This window comes from Scyliorhinus torazame, chromosome 2 (genome assembly GCF_047496885.1).
Source record: "Scyliorhinus torazame isolate Kashiwa2021f chromosome 2, sScyTor2.1, whole genome shotgun sequence".
Taxonomy (NCBI): Eukaryota; Metazoa; Chordata; class Chondrichthyes; order Carcharhiniformes; family Scyliorhinidae; genus Scyliorhinus; species Scyliorhinus torazame.
This window is the reverse complement of record NC_092708.1, coordinates 185,470,402-185,494,895: the sequence shown is the minus strand read 5'-3', so window position 1 is coordinate 185,494,895 and position 24,494 is coordinate 185,470,402. Positions and strand designations below refer to the sequence as shown.

Below are 24,494 nucleotides of genomic sequence, written 5' to 3'. Positions count from 1 at the left end.
AAAGAAAAGGAGATACAGATCAGGGAAAAAGATAAAGAGAGAGAGTTTGAACTTCAGAAAATGGCCATGAAACATGACAGTCAGTTAAAATTGGCAGACGTAAAGGGAAACGTACAGTTGGATGATAGTGATGAGGATAGTGAGAAAGAGCGTCTTAAGTCAAAGGCGTGGTGGGGATCTATTTAAATATGTCCAAGCATTGCCAAGGTTTGACGAGAAGGAGGTAGAAGCCTTTTTCATTTCATTTGAGAAGGTAGCTAAACAAATGAAATGGCCACAGGACATTTGGGTATTACTGATTCAAACAAAGCTGGTAGGTAGGGCTAGTGAAGTGTTTGCATCACAACCGGAGGAGGTATCTGGGACATGTGAGGAGGTGAAAAAATCCATCTTAGGCGCATATGAACTAGTGCCTGAAGCTTACAGACAAAGGTTTAAAAATTTAAGGAAAGAATTTGGTCAAACATACATGGAGTTTGAAAGGATCAAACAGAGTAATTTTGATAGGTGGATAAGAGCTTTGAAAATAGACCAAACGTATGAAGCTCTCAGAGAAATTATACTTTTGGAGGAGTTTAAAAATTCAATTCCTGATGTAGTGAGAACTCATGTGGAAGAGCAGAGGGTTAAAAATGCGAGGTTAGCAGCCAAAATGGCAGATGGTTATGAATTAGTTCATAAATCAAAGCTTGGTTTCTGACATCAGTTTCAGCCTGTGAGGGATAGAAACTGGGGACATGAGAAATACTCAAGTGGCAAAAGTAAAGGTGATCTGATGGGAGATGATAAGGAGAGTGTACCTCAGATTAAAAAAGAAATCCAGGAGGGTGGAAAAGAAATGAAAAGTTTCAAATGTTTTCACTAATAAACTAGGCCATGTAAAGTCACAGTGTTGGTGGTTGAAGAAAAGCACTGGGAAGGCTGATGTGGTAAAACAGGATAAGACAGTGGGATTTGTTAAAGTGGTAAAGGAAAGCCCAAGTGAAGCGAAGGAGGTGTAAAAGATTGTACAGACTGATCGAGAGGTGATTGATAAGAAGGTGCCAGATCTCTTTAAAGAATTTACTTGTGTGGGTAAAGTTTACTCGTGTATCAGGAGGAGCAGGTAAAGAAGTCACAATTTTAAGAGATACGGGAGCTAGTCAATCTTTAATGATAAGAGATGAGGAGTTATGTAGGTTGGGCAGAATGTTGTCAGAAAAGGTGGTAATATGTGGAATTCAGGGTGAGAGGAGTAGTGTTCCATTATATAAGGTAAGGTTGGAAAGTCCAGTGAAGAGTGGTGAAGTGGTAGTAGGAATAATAGAGAAACTATCTTGTCCAGGAATAGTTTATCTTGGGTAATGATATAGCTGGATCGCAAGTGGGAGTGATGCCTACTGTGGTTGATAAGCCAGTGGGAAAATCAAACAACTGAAGTGTTGAAGGACAAATATCCTGGGATTTTTCCAGATTGTGTAGTAACTAGATCGCAAACAAGAGGAGAAATCAAAGAGTGAAGATGAAGTTGAAGTGCAATTATCAGAAACTATTTTTGATCAGATGGTTGGTAAAGAACAGGAATAGATGGAGGATGAGGCGGATATTTTTAGTTCAGGAAAATTGGCGGAGTTACAACAAAAAGATATAGAAATAAAACGGATGTATCAGAAAGCATACACAGGAGAGGAATCTGCGTGTATACCAGAGTGTTATTACCGTAAAAGTAAGAAAATGGAGACCTTTACATATGCAGGCAGATGAAAAGTGGGCAGAAGTTCATCAAGTAGTATTGCCGGTAGGGTATAGAAAGGAGGTGTTGCGAGTTGCACATGAGACACCAGTGGGAGGTCATTTGGGAATAAGGAAAACTTAAGCTAAAATCCAGAAACATTTTTATTGGCCTGGACTACATAAAGATGTAGTTAAATTTTGTCAATCATGTCACACATGTCAAGTGATGGGGAAACCTCAAGCAGTGATAAAACCAGCGCCCTTAATAGCCATTCCAGCTTTTGAGGGACCTTTTACAAGGGTCCTAATTGATTGCGTAGGACCGCGTCCTAAAATGAAAAGTTGGAATGAATATCTTTTGACGTTAATGGATGTGTCTACTAGGTTTCCAGAGGCCATTCCAGTACGTAATATTACAGCTAAAAAGATTGTGGAGGAGTTACTTAAATTCTTTACTAGATATGGACTATCCACAGAAGTACAATTGGATCAAGGATCAAATTTTACCTCAAGGTTATTCAAAGAAGTTATGGATAGCTTAGGAATAAAACAATTTAAATCAACTGCGTACCATCCAGAATCGCAGGGAGCGTTAGAAAGGTGGCATCAGACATTAAAGACAATGTTGAGGGCTTATTGTCAAGATTATCCAGAGGATTGGGATAAAGGAATTCCATTTGTACTGTTTGCAATTAGGGATGCACCTAATAAGTCAACCAAATTTATTCCTTTTGAACTAATTTTTGGTCATGCGGTAAGAGGACCACTTAAATTGATTAAGGAAAAATTGTTGGGTGAGAAATCGGAAATTACATTATTGGATTACGTGTCAAATTTTAGGGAACGATTAAATAGAGCAGGTGAATTGGCTAGACAACATTTGAAAGTTGCACAAAATGTGATGAAACGGGTCACGGACAAGTAATTAAAGTTTGTAGTTTTGCCAGTGGAGATAAAGTTTTAGTATTGTTACCAGTGGCAGGTGAGCCTTTAAAAGCTAGGTTTTGTGGACCTTATCAGATTGAAAGGAAATTAAGTGAGGTGAATTATGTGGTAAAAACACCAGATAGAAGGAAGACTCACCGAGTGTGTCATGTGAATATGCTTAAAAGGTACTTTGAAAGGGAAGGAGAGAAAAAGGAGGAGATTTTAATGAGTCTAACTCAAAGTGACAAACCAAATCCAGATGACTGTGAATTTGACATACCTCAAATTAAATTGGAAAATGAGGATGTTGTTAAAAATTGGGATAAATTGTTGAGTTGTCTTCCAGAGGAAAAACAAACTGACCTGAAAGAGTTATTGATATCACATGGGCAAGTTTGTGGGGATAAATTGGGAAGTACTAAAATGGCTACACATGATGTAGATGTGGGAAATGCTGTTCCAATCAAACAACATCCATACAGACTTACCCCTTTAAAATTGGCACAGGTTAACAAGGAGATTGAAAGTATGCTTAAAAATGGCATAATTGAAGTGGGTTGCAGCCAATGGAGCTCATGCATAGTGATGGTACCAAAACCAGGCGGTACCCAAGAGTTGTGTGTGGACTATAGAAAGGTGAATGCAGTTACAAGAACGGACTCTTATCCTATCCCATGTTTGGAGGATTGCATTGAGAAAGTGGGACAGTCCGCTTTTATTTCCAAAGTGGATTTACTTAAAGGTTACTGGCAGATACCTTTATCTGAAAGGGCGAAGGAGATTTCAGCTTTTGTGACTCCAGATGGTAGATACCAATTCAAAGTTATGCCATTTGGCATGAAAAACGCCCCAGACAAATTTCAACGGTTAACTAACACAGTCGTTTAGGGATTACCCAATTGTGCGGTATACATCGACGATCTGGTCATTTTCAGCCAGATATGGAAAGACCATTTAAAACATCTGATGGAGTTATTCTATCGACTTCAGGAGGCGGGTTTGGTGATAAACCTAGCCAAAAGTAAATTTGGGAAAGCCCAAGTCACTTTCCTTGAGACGTTTTCGATACCCTCAAGACAAAGGGAAATAATGCAATTTCTTGGCATGAGTGGATTTGTTCGATCTTTGGTGCAAACGTTTTGTCGCGTGATTGCTCCACTGATGGACTTGCACTGATGGTCGAAAATTTCAATGGACAGCGGACTTTCAACAGGCATTTGACGGCCTGAAAACTGTGATAACCAATGCTCTTGTGTTGGAGTATTGCAAGGGACTCTGTGATCAGATTGAACTAAAGTATCTGACTTTAAAGAGAAATGCCAAGGCGTAGAGAAATGGACCGATCGTGCAGAGAATGTTCAAAGAGACTGTCAATCAGGAAGGATTTCAGTTGGAGGAAGAAGAACGAAAAAAAATGGACTATTATTATACCTGTTTGCGTGTGTTGTTTTTGCAACGATAAAGTATATTTACTCTGTGCATTTCTTAAAGGATGGTGAAAAGGTGAAAAATAAAACCATCTTGAAGTTGATGGGTTTATTTTTTTTCTTGGGGGGAGGTGTCATGAAAATGTTGCTTTAATAAATGTTTGGCTCCTCATGTTACTGCAGTGATGTCAGAGGGTGGGTGGAGCTGAGCTCTGGTTCTGCTTTTAGTTTCACTTTGAGAAAAGCTTGGGTGTGTCTGTCTTTTTGGTTTCGTTTTTCAGTGTGTTGCAGCTGAAGTCAGCCAAAGCAGCTATACTGTTGATCTCTCTGCCATGAAGGACTATCTCTTGGACATTTGGTGAATTCAGAAATTTAAATGTTTTCAGTATTGAATATAAACCCTGATGTGCTTCTGTTTAAAGGTTGTTAAGTCTTTTGGATGTTAAAAGGACAGCTTAAAGGATTACTTAGTGTTGTATTCTTTGAGGGTTATCTTTGAATTAATGGTGGCTAAGATATTCACTGTTTGTTTTAAAAAGGTTAACTTGAGTTCATAGAATAAACTTTGTTTTGTTTTTTTAAAATACTTTTCCATTTCTGCTGTACCACACCTCTAGAGTGGGCCGTGTGCTCCCCGTACCACAATCTAGTAAAAGTTGTGGGTCAGGTGAACTCCATGATACACTTTGGGGTTCTCTAAACCCTGACCCATAACAACAGCCAATAAATACTTCTGAAATATAGTCACTATTTTAATGTAGAATTATTGTTAGAGTGGAATATTAAAAAATTTACAGCACAGAAGGAACCCATTAGGCCTGTTCTATTTCTGCTACCTCTTTAAACGAGCAATGGTGTTCGGTCTCACGCCTCTTCTTTTTGTCTACTATAAGTCCTTGTCCTCAGTCACAAATCCAACTCTCTTTTTAAAAAATTATTTACAGAATCAGCTTGCATCCCCTTTTCAGGTAGATCCCAACAACTATGAGTGAAAACAATCACCTCCTATGCCTCTAGGTTTTACCAATGATTTTAAATCCATGACTTCTGATTATTGCCCAACTCACCACAGGGAATGATTTTTCTCTCTGAACTTCTTCCAAAACCAGAAGGATTAGATAGCATTTCTAAATGAATGTAATGTGTTAAAAGATAAATTTGCTTGTCTTGCAGCTAGCACTGTAGCAAATTATTTTACAAAACAGTGCCTTACTCTGGCAAAATTAGGATATATTGCAAAATTAAAGGAACAATAGCAGGATATAGATGCAAAACTTCATGGTTCCTCAGCGTTGCATTAGGGGATACCCCAAAGATGCGCTGGGGAATCCCTCCAGGAAGTTTCCACGCAAGAGTTTACTCGGCAATTGCCCATAAGCGCTAACTTCCTCTGGACAATTACGCTAGGCTGGGAACCATCCGACAGAAATGATTTAAATTGTTAACTTCGGATGGTTCTGCCAGTTTAACCCTGATAATTGAACTTTTCTTTTTTTTTTAAAGAGTACCTAAGTCTTTTTTTCCCAATTAAGGGGCAATTTAGCGTGGCCAATCCACCTGCCCTGCACACTCTGAAAGAATTAGAACAAAAAAAAAATCACTTCTAACTCCAGAGTAACTAAATACATCCAGAACCAGCTTCGCACGGAACACCCTGCAGACACATGACCACCCTCCCCTTCCCCCACCACACCCCTCAAGCAGATCCCTCACCTGGGCCCAATCGACTTGACCCCCCCCTCCCCGTTGTCTGAACCACTTACATTTAAATTAATTTGTTACTTTAAACACCTCCTTTAGAACAGCTAGTGCAGCACAGTGTGTTTCTTCCCTGCATCCTGTTACTCCTCGCTGGAAGCGTGCTTCACTGCTCCTGTCTCACCCAGCCTGAGTGAGGAATGTTGCTAACTTTTGGTTGGTTCAATTGGCTCTGTTTTATAACCTTTGCTCTCGAGTCACCAGGTATCTTTATGATGCCGCCACGAGGTTCAAGGTCAAGTAATGATCAATAACTCAACACACCAATTCGTAAGATTCAAATCAATACACATTTATTATACACAGTCAATCGCTACTCATGCATAAATTCTACTTAATAAACTATCTCTATAACTAACAGGCCTATACTTAGCTTCGGACTGGCCCACCAGGTCAGGGGAACAAATGGCCTTTCGTTCAGGTCCCGAGTCTACGGGATTCAAAAGCTGGTATGGACTGGTAGCTAGGAGCGCCTATCTCATAGCGAGCGTTGACTTGAAACTTACTTGCTTGGAGGCCGCTGGACGGTTCACTCTCAGGGGTTGCTTCGCATTGCTGAGTGACCCTGTCAAGAAGGACGATTTGAACTTAGGGGCTTTGCTTTATAGTCCCCAGGGGCTTCCCTCCCTTCTGGGCGGACCCCGTACCTGGTTTCAAGTGATTGGACTTTGTTCCAATCGCTTGGTTCGATTTCTCCAATGCTGGAGCAGTTCCCTGATCGTTGGGCGATCTTTAAGTGTCCGTTAACCTCTTTTGTATTGGCTCCTGCTGGCGCCGAGGAGTCTGGCTTGGCTTTGTTTACCTTAATGTTTCGATTGTTCCTGGGGATCGCTCATTAATATGTAGATGGCTGCTACATTACTATGCAGATGGCTGCTGATTTCAGTGCTGTCTGGTACCTTACAGGTCTTAATACACATGATTTCTGTATTTGCTAGTCTTTGCCTGTGTTGGCTGAATTTCCCTTCAGCCTTTGCAGTTCTCCATTTTAAGTCGGGAAGTGGCCAACTCAGGTGGCTACAGGAAGAGTGGGTGAAACACGAACTTTAGAATTTCTGCGAAGTAAGTCCCTCGAAATTGCCACTCTGAGGAAGGTACAAGCCGTTGTGTTGCCCTTATAGAGACAATCACCACAGGTATGCTTGATGGATTTGCAAATAAGAAATCTATATCCTGCATTGCTTCCAACTTTAAAATACCCTGTCATTATTCTGTGGCTTGTAAAATTGGGTTTTGCTTTATATTCCTCAATGCATTTTTGTATCACAGTTGAACATTTATATGGAGCATCCTTAGGACTCAGGGAATTGATCTGTTGACACAATGGGGTCAAATTGATCTTGGCCAGTGGCCTAAAATTAGTGAAAAAGTATTTAACACCCTTGTTGTGTTCATTAAAGTCCATTCCAAGTTGATACGATAACTAAGTAGCTTTCCAGGCAAATTCAGAGGAGTGTTTTTAATAAAAAATAGTCACACTCATTGCTGAAGGATTGGTGTTACATATTGGCAACAACAACAGGTTTCCTTCCACAAAAGTCTCAAGTGAACCTTGTCAGTGCTTTTACTGATGCTAATCTTATTTTAACGTATTCAAATTCTCAAATTACCATGATTTGAACCTGTGCTCTCCATTATTAGTCGAGTCCTCTGAATCGTTACTGAAGTCGACAAATTTTGAAATTCCTTCTGTAATTCTGATTAATTAGCAATAAAACTTAAACTTGTAATTAAGTGGTCCTATTTTATTTGCTGAGGCACAAAGGCTCATGCTTAACTATCTTTTCTCATAATTAAAATAAAGCATGTAATGAAACTCATTAGTGCTTTTAAGTAGCTTGGGTAATCAGTTATTGATCACAATAGCGCAACGCGGCTGATAGATCCCGTGAGAGGCCTCCCACAGGCTTCGCGGCAGTCATTAAGCCTTGCGGGATATACCCAAGTCCGCGAGGTGTCGGAATCAGACTCCTGCCAAAAGGGGCGTGACCAAAGGTATCCGGGTGGCACTGCCAAGCTTACAGGAGCACTGTCAGAGTGGCAGTGAAATGGTGCCAGAGTGGCAGTGCCAAGGGTCAGGGCCCAAAGGGTGCCATGCCCATGATTGGAGGGTGGGGGGGTATGAAGGATGGGGAAGTGCAGGGCAGGTAAGTAGGGGCCTCTGAGAGTTTGGGGGAGTGACGGGTGGAGGACCTGAAAGGGGCAGTGGGGAGCCTGAAGAAGGGGGTCCTCAGGGATCCCATAGCAGGGTGTACTCACTTGGGGGGTGTGGGGGGTGACATTGCCCATGGCTGGGGGGTGTGGGGGACCCACAAGCTCCCTTAGAGATCGGGCACCCTTTCAAAATAGTGACCCGACCTCTGAGTTCAGCTCCCCAGTGCTGAAAACAATTCTCAGTGTGGACGAAACCGATGAGAAACTCCTCAGGGCCCCAAAAAGTGACTAAATGTTGTTTGATAGCGGTGGGGAACTCTCCGGCATACCCGGCGGGAAACTCCCTGTAAAACCCCCCAAAAATTAGCTTAGAACTTGTTCTTTTAAATTCCGCCCATTATTTTTGAGAGTGAAGGACGTGACTGATTAATTATTTTGAATTTTATCTTGCAAGTTTCCATTCTTCTTTCCTGAAAGAACTGGCTTCTTGCCGGAGAAACATGTGCACCACTTAACCTCCAATACATTGCCAAAATGTCTGCTATCTGCTGAGGCAGCCAGCTAACACAGATCAAACCTGAAAATCTTTAGTCTGCATACTGAGCTACTGATTACCTTAACCTATTGAAATATCATCAGAGCAGATTATTTGTTGTTCATCTGTGCAATTTGACTGGAAGTACATGTGTATCAGTGCAAATTGCAGCTTGTACTGAATTATGTAAATGATGGTGTTTTGCAGAATGGATTTGCGGTCGTGAGGCCTCCTGGACACCATGCAGAGGAGAGCACACCAATGTAAGTAACTGGTTCAGCCTTCTTCACTGAAAAACAACTTCTGTTACTTACAAATACATACTTTGTACAGATTACAGTGGTTCAAGAAGACGACAGCTTGCCTTCACCTTCTCGAGGACAATGGGGGATGCGCACTAAATGTCGGCCTAGCCGGTGAAGCCCAATTCCATGTACAAACAAACCAAAGCCACTTGCCATTCTGGTGTAGTTTGTGTGTAATTGGCAGCATATGAGGTTCAGACAAAAGCTGGTGAAAATTTGTCCTACTGTGCTTTTCCCTCTGATAAATTAGTGAAGGAATGCAAATGATTAAAATCAAGAACACTGCTATTAACCATTTCCACTTGTTTTCTCTCTTCCCCACTTCTCTTGCCTCCAGGGGATTCTGCTACTTCAATTCCGTGGCCATTGCTACCAAACTCCTGCAGCAGAGGTTGAATGTCAGCAAAATCCTTATAGTGGACTGGGTGAGTGAATCAGGCCAAAAGCAAGGCACAAATTAGAGGAGAGACTTATTCTGCTTTACAGCCCAATTTTAGTCAAATCTGTTGTGTGCTCTTATTTAAGGTCACATCCAGTTGGTGTTTAAATATGTTGATCTCATCTGATCATTTCAGTTGAACTTGGACCGAGTGACATTTTGGGCATGCTTTTTAAATTATTTTAATCACTGTATCAGTTTGTAATTTGTTTTTGAGTTATGAATTGTTTTGTGTTTTGTAGTCGATTGAAATGTGTGAAAGCTGTGCTGTAGATTGTAATTAGAGTTTGCTTTCCCTCAAAAGAACACAGTGGAGCAGCAAAAGACTGATTCCTGGGGTGAGGACTGGGTGGGGGAAAGAGATAAAAGAGGGTGAACATGTTTGAATGTTAGTGACCATCAGTCAGGAAGAAATTGTGTTGAAAGAATCTGCAATCCTTTGGTCACAAATTAAATTCTGATCCAGATTTAAAGACGAGTCCAAAATTCTACTTTTCAAACATGGCCATTCAATCTGCTTTCTGATATTGTGTAACAGGACGTGCATCATGGTAATGGCACCCAACAGGCGTTCTACAGTGATCCCAACGTGTTGTACATTTCATTGCATCGTTATGATGATGGCAACTTCTTCCCTGGCAGTGGAGCCCCAGATGAGGCAAGTAATGCAGATTGCTTAGATTACAAAAGAAGTCTCATGTCATTTAAAGCATCAATCATAAACCTAAAAATAATTTAATTTGGCTTCTATTCCTTTTCATTGTAATGAATTTGTCAGGTAATTGAATTGTTTGATAATTAAATAATAGAGAAGACATGGCAGCATTTATTTTCAAATTGTTATGATTGCTATCATGATCACTATCCTACTAAAGATGAAACCTAGTTCTGAGTTCTGATTTGTTTACCGTGTGATGTTTAATTTGTTGAAAGATATAGTGATCGATACTGCTTTAAATCAGACAAGACTATTAACCCACAGTGGTTAGCACTGTTGCTTCACAGCGCCAGGGTCCCAGGTTTGATTCCCACTTGGGTCACTGTGTACTAGTCTGCACATTCTCGCCGTGTCTGCGTGGGTTTCCTCTGGGTGCTCCGGTTTCCTCCCACAAGTCCAGAAAGACGTGCTTGTTAGGTAATTTGGATATTCTGAATTCTCCTTCTGTGTACCCGAACAGACGCCAGAATGTGGCGACTGGGGGCTTTTCACAGTAACTTCATTGCAGTGTTAATGTAAGCCTACTTGTGGCAATAATAATGATTATTATTATTAACATTTTATGAAGCAAGTGTGTGCTCTTTATTCTAAGTCATTATATAGCATAAAATTGCACATAGAATAGTCATAAATAGCCAGGAATATCAGGTATAAAGTATGCTGTTTTGTAAATAACAGCAATCCCAAAGTTGTTTGGAGTTGCTGTGTAATTTAAGATGTAAACATTTAATTTGAAATGGGAAGACATTGTTTCTTTGTTGAAAGTGTTTCTGATTTTTGAATTTTAGGTTGGGACTGGCGCAGGGGTAGGGTTTAACCTCAATATGGCCTGGACTGGAGGTCTGGATCCACCAATGGGCGATGCTGAATATTTGACTGCATTTAGGTGAGACTCATAAATATTCAGTGATGTGAGTAAAGATTGTGAACCGTGTTGTTAAATGCGTTTGATTTAATGAGTCATTTTGAAGGCAAGTTTAAGTATTATATTTTCTTACATTTTGTGCAGCATTCAAAATCTAATAGTTAAGGGATGAGCAGTTCAGTGCTATTGGAGGTGTGAATTAATTTAAAAATAAAACTTTTAGGGGTGACTAGATACAATAACACTACGGTGTTGACTCTCAGTTAATAAACTCTTATTCAAATTCCCATCCCTAGCATTCTCATCCAGGTTACATAAGGGCAAAGCTTTGCTGTGCTTTACTGGGTCAAAAGTGAATGCTAGTCAATCACCCAAGGATAAACCTTGATAGGGATGTAGAGGTATAATAGAAACATAGAAATTTACAGTACAGAAGGAAGACACTTATCCCATCGTCATGTCTGTGCCAGCCAAAAAGATCCATCCAGCCTAATCCCACTTTCCAGCTCTTGGTCCGTTGCTTGTAGGCTACACTACTTCAAGTGTATATCCAAGTACTTTTTAATTACAACGAAAGTTTCTGCCTCCACTATCCCTTCAGGCAGTGATTTCCAGATCCCCAGCATCCTCTTGAGTAAAAATATTTCTCCTCAACTGCTCTCTAACCCTTCTACCAATTATTTTAAATCTATGCCTCTGTGTGTTAATATATCTGGAAAAAGAAATAGGTCCATCCTATGTAGGCACCATGTTATTTTATTCACCTCAAATCTCCCCTCAGGCTCGGCTATTCCAAAGAAACAGCATTAACCTATCCATTCTTTCTTCAGTCCTGACACATGATGGGGGAGATGGTAGCGCAGTGGTAATGTCACTGGAGCAGTAATCCAGAGGACCAGGCTCTAAAGATACAAGTTCAAATCCCACCATGGCATTTAAATTGACAAGCTGCTGTATAGGAGGCTGTTAAATAAGTTAAAAGCCCATGGTGTTACGGGTAAGATACTGGCATGGATAGAGGATTGACTCACTGGCAGAAGGCAGAGAGTGGGGGTAGAGGGTCTTTTTCAGGATGGCAGCCGTGGACTAGTGGTGTGCCTCGGGTCAGTGTTGGGACCACAACTTTTCACAATATACATTAATGATCTGGAAGAAGGAACTGAGGGCACTGTTGCTAAGTTTGCAGATGATACAAAGATATGCAGAGGGACAGGTCGTCTTAAGGAAGCAGGGGGGCTGCAGAACGACATGGACAGGCTAGGAGAATGGGCAAAGAAGTGGCAGATGGAAATCAATGTGGAAAACTGAGAGGTTATGCACTTTGGTAGGAAGAATGGAAGGATAAACTATTTTCTAAATGGGAAAAGGCTCAGGAAATCAGAAACACAAAGGGACTGAGGAGTACTATTCAAGATTCTTTTAAGGTTCAGTCGGCAGTTAGGAAGGAAAATGCAATGTCAGTATTCATGTCGAGAGGGCTAGGAAACAAGAACAGGGATGTACTTCTGAGGCTGTATAAGGCTCTGGTCGGACCCCATTTGGAGTATTGTGAGTCGTTTTGGGATCTGTATCTAAGGAAAGGGTCCAGAGGAGGTTCACAAGATTGAGCTCTGGAATGAAAAGCTTGCCATATGAGAAGCGGCTGAAGACTCTGGGTCTGTACTCGTTGGAGTTCAGAAGGATGAGCGGGGAATCTTATTGAAACTTACAGGATACTGAGAGGCCTAGATAGGGTGGACGAGGAGAGGATATTTCCACTAGTTGGAAAAGCTAGAATCCGAGGCCAAGCCTTAGACATTAGGGACGATCCTTTAAAACTGAGATGAGGAATTTCTTCAGCCAGAGGGCGGTGAATCTGTGGAACTATTCGCCCAGAAGGCTGTGGAGGCCAAATCGCTGAATGTCTTTCAGACAGAGTTAGATAGGTTCTTGATGAATAAGAGCATCAGGAGTTATGGGGACAAAGCAGGAGAATGGGGATGAGAAACATATCAGCCATGATTGAATGGCGGAGCAGACTCGATGGGCCAAATGGCCTAATTTTTCTCTTATGTTTTATGGTCTAAATTCTATTAATAAAGCTGGAATATAAAGCTAATGATGATCAGTCATGTTGATCATGAAACTATCATCGATTGTCATAAAGACTTATCTGGTTCACAAAAAGAAATCTGCTGTTTGTACCTGGTCTCACCCACATGAGACTCCAGACCCACAGCAATATGATTGACTCTTAACTATTTCCTGAAATGTTCAGTTCCAGGGCAGATAGGGATGGGCAAAAAATGCTGACTTTGCAAGCGATGCCCCGATCCTCTGAAAGAATGAAGAAGAAGAAAATCCCTGTAAATCTCCTCTTGTACCTTCGCGAGTACAATCATATTATTCCTGTAATGTGGTGACCCGAATTGCATACAGTGGCCTCCAGCATAACCTCCTTACTCTTATGCTCTGTGCCTCAGAGCATTTGCATGGCTTCTTTAGCAGCTTATTTACTTATTCTGCAACTTTGAGGGATCTATGGCATTAACTCCAAGGTCCATTTATGCTTCTCAGGTCCCTACCATTATTGTGTTATGCCTTGCCTTGTTTTCCCTTCTCAGGTGCATTACCTCACACTTTCCAGATTGAATTCCATGTGCCACTTTTCGTCCCATTTGACCAGTCAATTGATATGTTTCTGCAATTTACAGCCTTTTTCCACACAATCAACCACATGGCCATTTTTTTGTATCATTTGCAAATTTGTTAATCCTACCCCCTATACTTATTCCAACTCATTGATACATGTCACAAAAAGCAAAGGAACCATGTGCAACCCCATTAGAAACAACCTTCAACTCAAAAACACCCAATGGCCATTGCTTCCTGCCACTAAGCCAATTTCCGATCCAATTTGTTCTTCCCCTTGGACCCAGAACTTTTTTCTTTCTGACTACTCTTGCTGTCTGCTGATTTGACCTTTATGCTTTATTGAAGGTCGTGCGGATTCAATGTCTGCTCCCCGCTTCCAGAATGGGCCCTCTCCCGATCGTGGGTCAGCTTCTCCTGCTGGGTCACAAGAGAGGGCATCATTAGCCGCACGTGTGGTTCACCGTTGGGGGGGGGGGGGGGGGAGGAAGGAAGGGTGGGGGGGGGAAAGGAAGGGTTGGGGGGGGCTGAAGGAAAAGTTGGGGGAGTGGCTCAAGTGATTTGGGGGTGGGAGGGTCCTGCCAACTCACACATGTGGCCTGATGTCGGTCATTGAACTTCTTGCGGCACTGGACTCCTGGTCACGCTGCCCAGCTGAAGGCCACAGCTACGTCATCCCAGGTGGCACTGGCTGCCCTGTGGCTCACCTGCCAGGATCCTTGGAGGAACAGGACATCCTTCCTGGCTTCAACCACCTCTAAGCGCCTCCAGGTCTGCGTCTCCAAATCTCGGGGCCAGTCGCCTCAGTGCCATGGCTGCATACTGAGTGCGGCTGGCTGTGCAAGAGCTGTTTAAGTGCTTCTTGACCTTGTTAGCGGGCGGCTGGCGACCACAGTCCTGGCAAATCAGATGGTGAGCCTTCATTTCATAGAATTTATAGTGCAGAAGGAGGCCATTCGGTCCATCGAGTCTGCACCGGCTCTTGGAAAGAGCACCCTACCCAAGGTCCACACTTCCACCCTATCCCCATAACCCAGTAACCGCACCCATCACTAAGGGCAATTTTGGACACTAAGGGCAATTTATCATGGCCAATCCACCTAACCTGCACATCTTTGGACTGTGGGAGGAAACCGGAGCACCCAGAGGAAACGCACGTACACATGGGGGAGGATGTGCAGACTCCACACAGACAGTGACCCAAGCCGGGAATCGAAGCTGGGACCCTGGAGCTGTGAAGCAATTGTGCTATCCACAATGCGACCGTGCTGCCCCTAATTTCTGGCATGAAGCCCGTGGGGCCTTCTTAATGGACCAATTAACATTGTTTTACGCTGCCGGCCTCACCGGGCCAAGCGCCAGGAAGCTCTTGGCTATTCCTGCTCGCTACCACACTTGGAAATCTTTCCGGAGAATCTCGCCCTATGGATTTAAATGAAAATAAAGAAACCAAGCTGATTTTGTATTAGGTGTATGAGACAAACTAGAAAGAAATAAAGGATGTGAAATTATAAATGATTATAATTACACTTGTGTCATCTGATAATTTGAATGTTACAACTCAGTACCTGCAAGTCTTGAAATCTGATCTAGAAACCTTTTCATAGTACATGAACTGCATATGTTCAGGGTAGTGAAGCCTCGCTACACGGCAAAAAATTTCTGGAGTGGAAAAGGGCTATAGATTGCTTGTGGACACAATTCTGGCTTTCTTGTTTATTATTGATGTATTGTTGAAAATAAAGAACTATGGGCGGGATTCTCCATTCTGCCAGCCGGCCAATAGGGTTCCCCATTTGCCCCACGCCGTCGGGAAATCCCCGGGCATGGGTGCGCTGTCGGCGCAACGGAGAATCCAACCCAATGTTTCTGAACAGTATGTGCAGTATCTATCCAGTATTCTGAGAAATGTCATTAAATAAATACTTGGGGAGTTTGTCGGGTTTCTTGGAATTTTGATGAAAATTACAAATATTATTTTAAAAGGTATTTGAACCGACCAAAGACAGGAAGGTTTGGTATTCCGGCATATAATACCTTCTTGTCCTCAGAGTTCTGAAGAAGTCATATGAACTCGAAACGTTAGCTCTGTTTCTATCTCCACAGATGCTGCCAGACCTGTTGAGCCTCGCGAGCATTTTCTGTTTTTATTTCAAATTTCCAGCGTCCGCAGTGTATTGCTTTTACCTTCTCACCTTTCCTTTTTAATCTTCGCTTGCATTTTTAAAAAGTTTTAACTCTTCCCACTTAGTTTCTCTTTCTCTTTATCCCTGAAAGTGTTGGGGTATAGTTCTGTAGGCACAGCATTCTGCAATAACTTCTTGTAGAAGGCATTATTTGCCTTTGGCATTGGGTTTTGTGCCCTTTATAACCATGAGGGAGGGGGAAGACTCTCAAGCCTAACCCTCTCCTCACTCAATATCCTAGCATGTACAGTTTCACTAATTTGAAAACAACAACCCTCACTGATTTCTATTTTGTTACTTGGGCTACCGAGGTCAGTTGCAATAAATCTTGTTGCATCAACTCCGAATAGCAGCTTTAGGCTTTGTTTTATCTTTAATAAAATTGTCTATCCGTCTTCAGTATAAATAGCTTTCTAATGTGCATGAATCATCCAAGTGTATAAGTTATTGATTGAAATTGTTTGCCTTAATTAGATAGGTCAACACAAAGTTTAGTACTGTCTTACTAACCAGCTATTTTCAAAAGAGTACTTCTCACATTTTTGAAATTTGCAAACATCTCCTTTGGAAACCTACGACCCAATCTTCAGATAAGGCTTCAGAACATACCATGCAATTGTTCAAGTAAAGATGCAAGATTTTTGTAGCCTCATTTACAAATTGTATAGGCTAAAAACAATTCCGATGGAGTTTTTAATCTGTTGCCAAGTTCCTCGAGTGATGCCATGTATTTTGGGGATTTGAAGTTAACATATTTTAACTAACTCTTTTCTGCAAGTTGTTTCACCAATTTCTAGCAAAATAATGCTTTGAAGTATAGAATTTATAGCGCGCACGGGCTTAGGAAAAAATTGCAGCAGGTCATATATTCAGCAGTTTGCAGGTCCCAGGAGACAATAGATGCCTTCAAGGCAGCACCTTGTTATTTAGACCCATAGAATGCCACGTTGCATTTGCAGGGGATCAAGCCTAAGATGAAAAAAGATAAGATAATTGGACATAATGAAATCCAGAAGGCACTCAGTTTCACCATGAACTTGGAAGTGTAGTGTAGAATTGAACTTAATTCAAACCAGTCTTGGAAATGCCAAATGCAAGGTCTTTGAAGTTTGTGGGGAATCAGAAGTACTTTACGCTCGATGGTGCTCGAAGATACGTGTTTTAACTCTTAATGGTGCAGAGTGAAAAACATTCCGCTTATAATTATGATCATGAAAACTTAAGAAAAAATGGGTAAGCCCTAACAGTTTGCTTTTATTCAATTTTTACTCCTGAATATGGCATCATGGATCAAGGACGAATTGCTATTTACAGGTATATACAGGAATGTTAAACAGCTACTGAGAAGCAAACTTAAAATGGATGAATGGTCATCGACTTGAAGCATTAACTCTGTTTCCCTCTCCACAGATGCTGCCAGATCTGCTGAGTATTTCCAGCATTTTTTGTTTGTATTTAAAATAAATAATTACAGGAATTGCATCACAAATTAATAACATACGAAAATATAAATGACATCAAACCATTAAATCTCTGGAGAGTTTCTCTCTTTGCTGATGTGAACATGCTGCCATAAACAAAGACTCTGAAACATTCAGTCCAGTCCTGTTGGAAAGCAATTAGTTTTAGAATGTATATCTAATCAGAAGCATACTGATCTTTCTAAAAAAGGCAGGTGTATCAATGTGCTGTGCCATGGGTGCAGGCTTTACATTTGTATCTTTTCCCACTTTGAGAGTTCCTAATTTTGATCAGAGCTGTTGCAAAGGAACTAAGTGAAGGCTAGACCCTTCTGAAGGTAAAGGGATATTGTGGAAGTTGTTGTCACAGGCTACTTCTACACATCTCTCCATAGCTGGCTACAAATCGTCAGAGCTGATGACTATTTAGCTTCATAACCAGGAATCTGGATGTTGCAAAGACAGTTCTCAAATTTACCAGCAAATAAAATTTGGTATTAAAAGACAATGAAATATATAACCCAAAGAGAATAAAGCATTGGTAAAGAATACCTTTAGGTCAAAAACAGAATTTTCAAATAGATTTTCCTTTGTGTTTTTATTTCTGGTGTATCTAACAAAATTAATTTTCAATTACCATGGTGCCAGTGCTGATTTCAGTACTAAATTAATATTAAAATGTTACCTTCAGTACATGTTGTATTTTGCATGACCCAACCAAACAAGTGATTATCTCACTACGGTATGAACGACTGGTTTGACTAATTTTAAGGGACCCAGTGTTACATACGTCAAAAAGTAGTTTACACGATATACATTAGCATCTACATTATCATGCAGCAGGCAGTGTATAGGCTTTGATGCTGATGTGCATTGACTTACTGTTCTTCACAACAGGAAAATATTGTTCAAGACAGCGCATCATTCCTTCTACAGAAAACAAAATCTGGGAGGAATTGTTGAGAAAAATCAGTCCAAGTCTCCCAGGTTCAAAGCGAGTAGGCCGGATTGTCGGAAGTATTTCAATGAGACTAAAATGGAATTGGCTGCCACAATGATGATTGAAGCTGGACTGTTAGAGCAACTCATGCCACCTGACAGGATCACTTCCTTGTTCACAAAAGCAGTATAAAGGGAGAAGATTTGAAACTGGTTATGCAAGCAAAGTAGTTTCATCATAAGCGATTAATGGTGAATCTTCCATAGAATTCCTGCAGTGCAGAAGGAGGCCATTGTGCCCACTGAGTCTGCACCGGCCCTTCGAAAGAGCACCCTACTTAAGCCAATGCATCCATCCTATCTCCGTAATCCAATCTAACCTTTTGGACACTGAGGGGCATTTTATCATGGCCAATCCACCTAACCTGCACTTCTTTGGACTGTGGGAGGAAACCAGAGCACCCAGAGAAAACCCATGCACACACTGGGAGAAAGTGCAAACTCCATACAGGCAGAAACTTAAAGGTTCTGATTGCGTTCCTGAAAATTGCGACCTTAAGTGAAATCACTTGGTATAGGTTCCCACAGGAATCAGTATTAAAACTAGAGTTAGGTTCTGTCGGATCTTCCTTATTAGAAAAAAACATGAAAACATACTGTAACATGTAAGTTGATATACTTTACATTGCCAAATTCCTACACTGGTAAACAAAATAGCTTTTTAAATAAATTAAATTTTAAAATATCAAAGAAACATGTAACTTTCCACTTGCAGTAACTCCTGCTTGCCACCATTTCTGCTTCCCAAACCTCCTGCTTCCTGATTCTCCACTGCGGTAGCTGCAGATCCTTCCCTTCCTTAACTCTCCGACTTGCACGCTCTCCCCTCCCCAACCTCCAACTTGCAGTCTCTCTCTTACCCCTGACCCACTCTCTTGTCAAAGCTCTTGCTCCCTGACTCCCCATGTCACCGCTTGTCCCTCTCGCACTTGCGTCCCTGTTCAAGATGCATATCTTATCTGGTGCAGGAGCTCCAGGGTGTGAAAGTCCAAATGGTGCAGAAGTGCCAAGCTGGGGCTATTGTAATCCATGTTTTTCTTTCCTCAATACTCCTCGCCAGTTCCCTACCCTGAACCCTCACTGTGAGTGAGTGCTCTGGAAATGAGCAGCTAGAGGCAGAAGGAGCAGATTCTAGTCATTTTTTTAAACCTGGAATATCACAGCCCCAGCTCGGTGCTTCAACACCAACAGGACTCTCACTTTCACAACTCTGGAGCTCTGGAATCGGATCAGACCTGGATTGAACAGGAACCCAGGTTCAGAAGAGGGAAGTGGTGAGAAGGTGGATCAGGAACTGAATCTTGAGACCCACTCTGCCGTGTTTTGCAAGGTTCCTCCAGAGCAGTCGAGACAGTGGAAACGTTCTAACACACCAGTGGGCTGCTCGTTCACTTATTGTGTGGTAGCATGACTTTCCTTGTTCACCTGCTGCTCAGAGTCATCAGCTGTGTCTCACAGTAGGTACCTTTTGGTTCCCCTGGTTGCTCAAATGTAGCTGGCACAGCAGACTGCTGCCCAGACATCAAGCGTAGATCTGAATGTTTCTTTGCCTATGATCTCACACCAGCTAGGTATTGAGGGAATGGAATCTCTTTTGGTTCTGCTATAGGACAAAAGTTGGCATGCAGTGCCTGCAAAATGATTTATATACAGTGGATGCCTGGAATCGTGCTCAAGCCACATGCTCATCATGCCTGCTGTTTTCTGGTGAGAGAGAATGAAATAAAAATCAGATCTCTGAATAGAGGTCCTCCGTGACCTCTTACTCATCAGTGGATGGTAAACCACAAGATATTGCAAATATCTCCACCTCCACCCTGGAGGCACCCAGCTGCACAAAAAAATCATTGCACTCTCACCTCACCACAGATAAATCACAAATTCATCTCCAGACAGAAAATCTTCTGATGGATCTCTTTTTGCCTTCCTCCACATCCTACCCCAGTCATGTTCTCACATCTACAAGCAGTTTGCTAGAGACCAGATTGGATGTACCCACCCAGCTAGCAGGTAATGTGGGGATGCAAAAAAACTGCTGAAACACTGTGAAGAATAGACCCTGCATATCATGGGTGTGAAATGCCTGTAATTACTTCTATGAGGTAAGTGGGTGGAGATGAAAAAATATGCTCTTCAAATTTATGACATTATATAACAAAGATGACAGCATTCAAATGAACATTGATATGATCCACTGGCAGCAGCTGTCACACACCCAGGACCACAGGGGGCGGCACGGTAGCACAGTGGTTAGCACTGTTGCTTCACAGCGCTGGGGACCCAGGTTTGATTCCCATCTTGGGTCACTGCGGAGTCTGCACGTTGTCCCTGTGTCTGCGTGGGTTTCCTCCGGGTGCTCCGGTTTCCTCCCACAGTCCAAAGGGTTAGGTCGGTTGGTCATGCTAAATTGTCCCATAGTTCCAAAAGACAGGTGGGGATACTGGGTTACGGGGATAGGGTGCTCAAACAGCAGGCATGACGAGCATGTGGCTTGAGCATGATTCCAGGCATCCAAATGAGGCATGGTGCCAGTCACTGCATATAAATCATTTTGCAGACTCGATGGGCTGAATGGCCTCCTTCTGTATTGTAAATTCCATGACTTCTATGACAAGTCACATTTCTGCTTTTATATACTCAGACTGACCAGGTAACACGTAGTTTGACTAAAGGCAGGAATTGGTGTTGGAAAAGTGTTCATTCATTTTTTTGTTCGTTGTCACCAAAGCCTTAGTGGGGCAGTTGACATCCTTTTGCTTCTTCGCCAGTTTCTTCAAGCCTCCCTCACTCAACGCCTCATTTTATCCACCCATCCAATTTTTTCTTCTATTTTTACCCCAGATTTCTCCTGTTGTTGCCACGGCAAGACTGTCTGATCTTCATTTCAAGTGTGCATACTTGGCCATCTCTCTCTCTCTCTAACTGTATTTATAATAATCTTTATTAGTGTCACAAGTAGGCTTACATTAACACTGCAATGAAGTTCCTGCGAAAATCCCTTTGTCACCACTTTTCGGCGCCTGTTCGGGTACACAGAGGGGAAATTCAGAATTCCCAATTCACCTAATAAGCACGTCTTTCGGGACTTTGAGGGGGAAAAACTGGGGCACCCAGAGGAAACTCGCCCCGACACGGGGAGAACGTGCAGACTCCGCACAGACAGTTGTCCTAAGCTGCGTATCGAGCCTGGGTCCCTGACACTGTGAAGAAACAGTGCTACCCACTGTGCTGCTGTGCTGTCCATTAACAACGCTTTTGATTCCTGAACTTTTACTCTTGATCTAACTCATTTGTCTTTTGCCCATCCAGCTGACTCTGAAACATCCTCCGCAATACCCACATTTCAAAAGCTTTATCTTCCTCTCATCCTCTTCAGAGTATTAACTCCATTGAGTTCAACAATCCACATTAGTGATTGTGCAAGATGTTTTTTCAGCTTTGTGTTGATGCACTTCCAGACCTGTTTAAGTTACTGGCCACACCTCTAGCTAATCTAACCTGGATTTCATTCTTGGATGTAACTTTGGTGTTTATCATCAAGCCAAGATGAATTTTTCCACTGCCTCTATCACGGTACTTCTAATCTTGACTTTTGCATTGCCACCTAGAGCCATAACATTGGTCTTTGCCTCATTTATTTTCAGTCCAAACGGCTCAGTGTCTTTTGACTAGGCCTGCCATAGTCTCAAGCTCTGCCTTTAGAAAAATGTACAGGGTAAATGAATACAAAAAAAAGTTCTCTGTGTATTTGCAGGAAATTTACTGGGGAGGAGTGTTAAGAAACTTCACACAGTAGGGCACGGGTATAACCTAATGGCATTGCATCACTTCCAAGGGAAACAGTCAGCTATGTTTGGATGCAAAATTATCAATTGTAACCTATTTATATTTGCAATGTCTTATGGCAGAAGCCAGTAAATTAACTAAAGCAGTTGAGAGAACAATTTAGTACCTGTTCACACAAGTGTTTATTATCTTGTTGCAAGTGTTGATCCGGCTGGATAAGAAATTGCATTGTTAATGAAGTGATCAGAAATGTAATCTGAAAGAATCTATGCAAAACAATGTGCAGTGAACGAAATGTCCCAACACACACATTTTGATTGGGCTAAAGATTAGTTTGTAATTGAAGTGCTACAAGCTGGTACAATGTTTATTTTCCTGCATATTTTTAACATGAACAGATTTCCAATATTGTAATGGTTCTCTAGTTTTTGCAGTGCGTGCTCCAATATCGCAGAGTGGCAGCGCAACTATAGGTCAAGTGATTGTTGGGTGCAACATGCAGCATGTTTGAAATAGTTATTGGTGGCGTGGCTCAAATAAAACAGTGCTAGCTGGTCAGTGTCTAGAGATGTCTTTTTACATGGCCTAATCTGCATGCGGAATACAGCTATCCCTAGGACACTGAAGTTGTGGAAAGCGCACAATTTTAATACAGTAATTAAATGTCTCACGCTCATAGATGTTTAACCCTTTCGCCAACAACTCATGTGGCCAATAATTATGTCACCGATGATATGTATATGAAACGCACTAAAGTTATTTTATAGCTTCTTGTATTTTTGTTGATCGTTACCCCTCTCTCCCCTCCTTTTAAGTTTCCCCCTGCCTTGCAGCTTTCTTCCTATCAAGAAAGTCTTAACTAATGCTGCTTCAAATTGTAACTAAAATGGGGGCAAGAATGGCCTGTGGTGACTTGCTCACCTTCAGTTTGTTTTAATTATTTTTTCTCTTTCCTTTCCTCCCTTCATATGGCGAAGTATCCAGCCTTCAGCTTGTCATCTGCCCCATAGAAGTAGTATAAGTTGCTCTGAGCACAATGCCAGTCTGCTTTACCAGTGAATTGCATAGATTTCAGGGCTCCCTTTTTTCCTAAACAAGAAACAGTATTCATTAATTGTCAGATTGCAGCATGCGGGTGTGAGTGTGCTATGGGGGGGGGGGGGGGGGGGAGCGGAACAGGCAACACGTGATCTAACCTAAACTAGCATTTTGCATTGGAAGAAAAATAATCATGTTCCTTACCTTGAGCATCTATCTTTTGTCCATGTTTATCATTCAGCAACTTCAAGATTAGGAATTGCAGGTGTTTTAACCTGTGGGGTGAAATAATATTAGCCTCAAGAAGTGATGACTCTGTGATTATTCATACCTATGGCTTTGCACCGATACCCCAGCTCTACTTCAAAGCATCTAATAGCTGCTCATAATACCATCAAATACTTAGCAGTGAGGTTGGTTTTATATAAAAACTTGTGGGTTTTTTTTAAAGTTTAATTTGTTTTAGTTTATAACAAAAACTCCCTTATGCCATATATACCGTCACATCCTAGTCAGTCCCAAGAAGTGATAAACAGCTCCACAAGCGAGGCTGACTGAATAACTCAAGGGAGAAGCTGAGAGTGAGTTATAGTCTGCTTAATGAGCTCACTGTGATTTCTTCTATTTGTCTTCTGTTTAGTCCATGGGCGCGATTCTCTGAAATGGAGACAGAGTGTTTGCGCTGTCTTGAACGCCGTCGAGGTTCACGACGGCGCGAAACGGCCTCTATCCCGACCGATTCAGGGCCCGGAAATGGGCTAGGAGCGGCGCCGCGTCATTTACGCGCGCCAGTCCTTGGCGCCGCGTAAAGGCGGCGTCGCATACATGACGCGGCCGGCGCCGCATAACTGGCGTCATGCGCGGGTTGGCCAGCGCCAACCCGCGCATGCGTGGTTGCCGTCCACCCCGCAAGAAGATGTCCGACGGATCTTGCGGGGCTGCGGAAGAAAGGAGGTCCTCCTTCAGAGAGGCCGGCCCAACGATCAGTGGGCACCGATCGTGGGCCAGACCCCATTTGACATGCCCCCCCCCCCCAGCGTTCCCGCACTGTTCCCGCCGGTAGCGACCACGTGTGGACGGCGCCGGGGGGTACCTGCCGTTTTGGGCAGGCCGCTCAGCCCATCCGGCACTGAGAATCGCGGGGGTACCGGTGAATCGCCATTTTGGCTGTCTCGGGCGATTTACTGGACCACGCAAAACGCGATTGTGCCGATCTGGCCGCTTCCGTGAATCGCGGGAGGGTGTCGGACCGGCGTCGCAGGAAAATTTGGCGACCCAGGCGATTCTCTGAAACGGCGATGTATTTCAAAGGAATGCAATTTTCATGGAGAAATTTGGCAAATCTTATACTTTCTTCACTAATGCAGAGCAGAATGGTGCACATCACTTGAAACAAACCGTTGCTTCACTCGCATGTGGCATCATCATTGCGACAAAAATGAAGCATACTTTTTCTGACTCTTTATCTTCAATGCACAAAGTCAGTTTGAGGACAATGCCTCTTTAAATTTCTCTAGGTTTAGAAAAGACATGTTTTAACACAATTGTGGTGC

At 42.3% G+C, this 24,494-nt stretch overlaps 1 protein-coding gene across 1 annotated transcript in view; it reads left to right on the top strand.

Annotated features, from left to right (window-relative positions):
- LOC140407090 (histone deacetylase 4-like) overlaps positions 1-24,494 on the top strand; it is a 111,874-nt gene that overhangs the window by 58,233 nt on the left and 29,147 nt on the right. The window contains exons 6-9 of the mRNA XM_072494825.1: positions 8,722-8,777; positions 9,157-9,244; positions 9,797-9,916; positions 10,765-10,862. Of these exons, the coding sequence (XP_072350926.1) occupies positions 8,722-8,777; positions 9,157-9,244; positions 9,797-9,916; positions 10,765-10,862 (362 nt within the window). The remainder of the gene's footprint in view (positions 1-8,721; positions 8,778-9,156; positions 9,245-9,796; positions 9,917-10,764; positions 10,863-24,494) is intronic.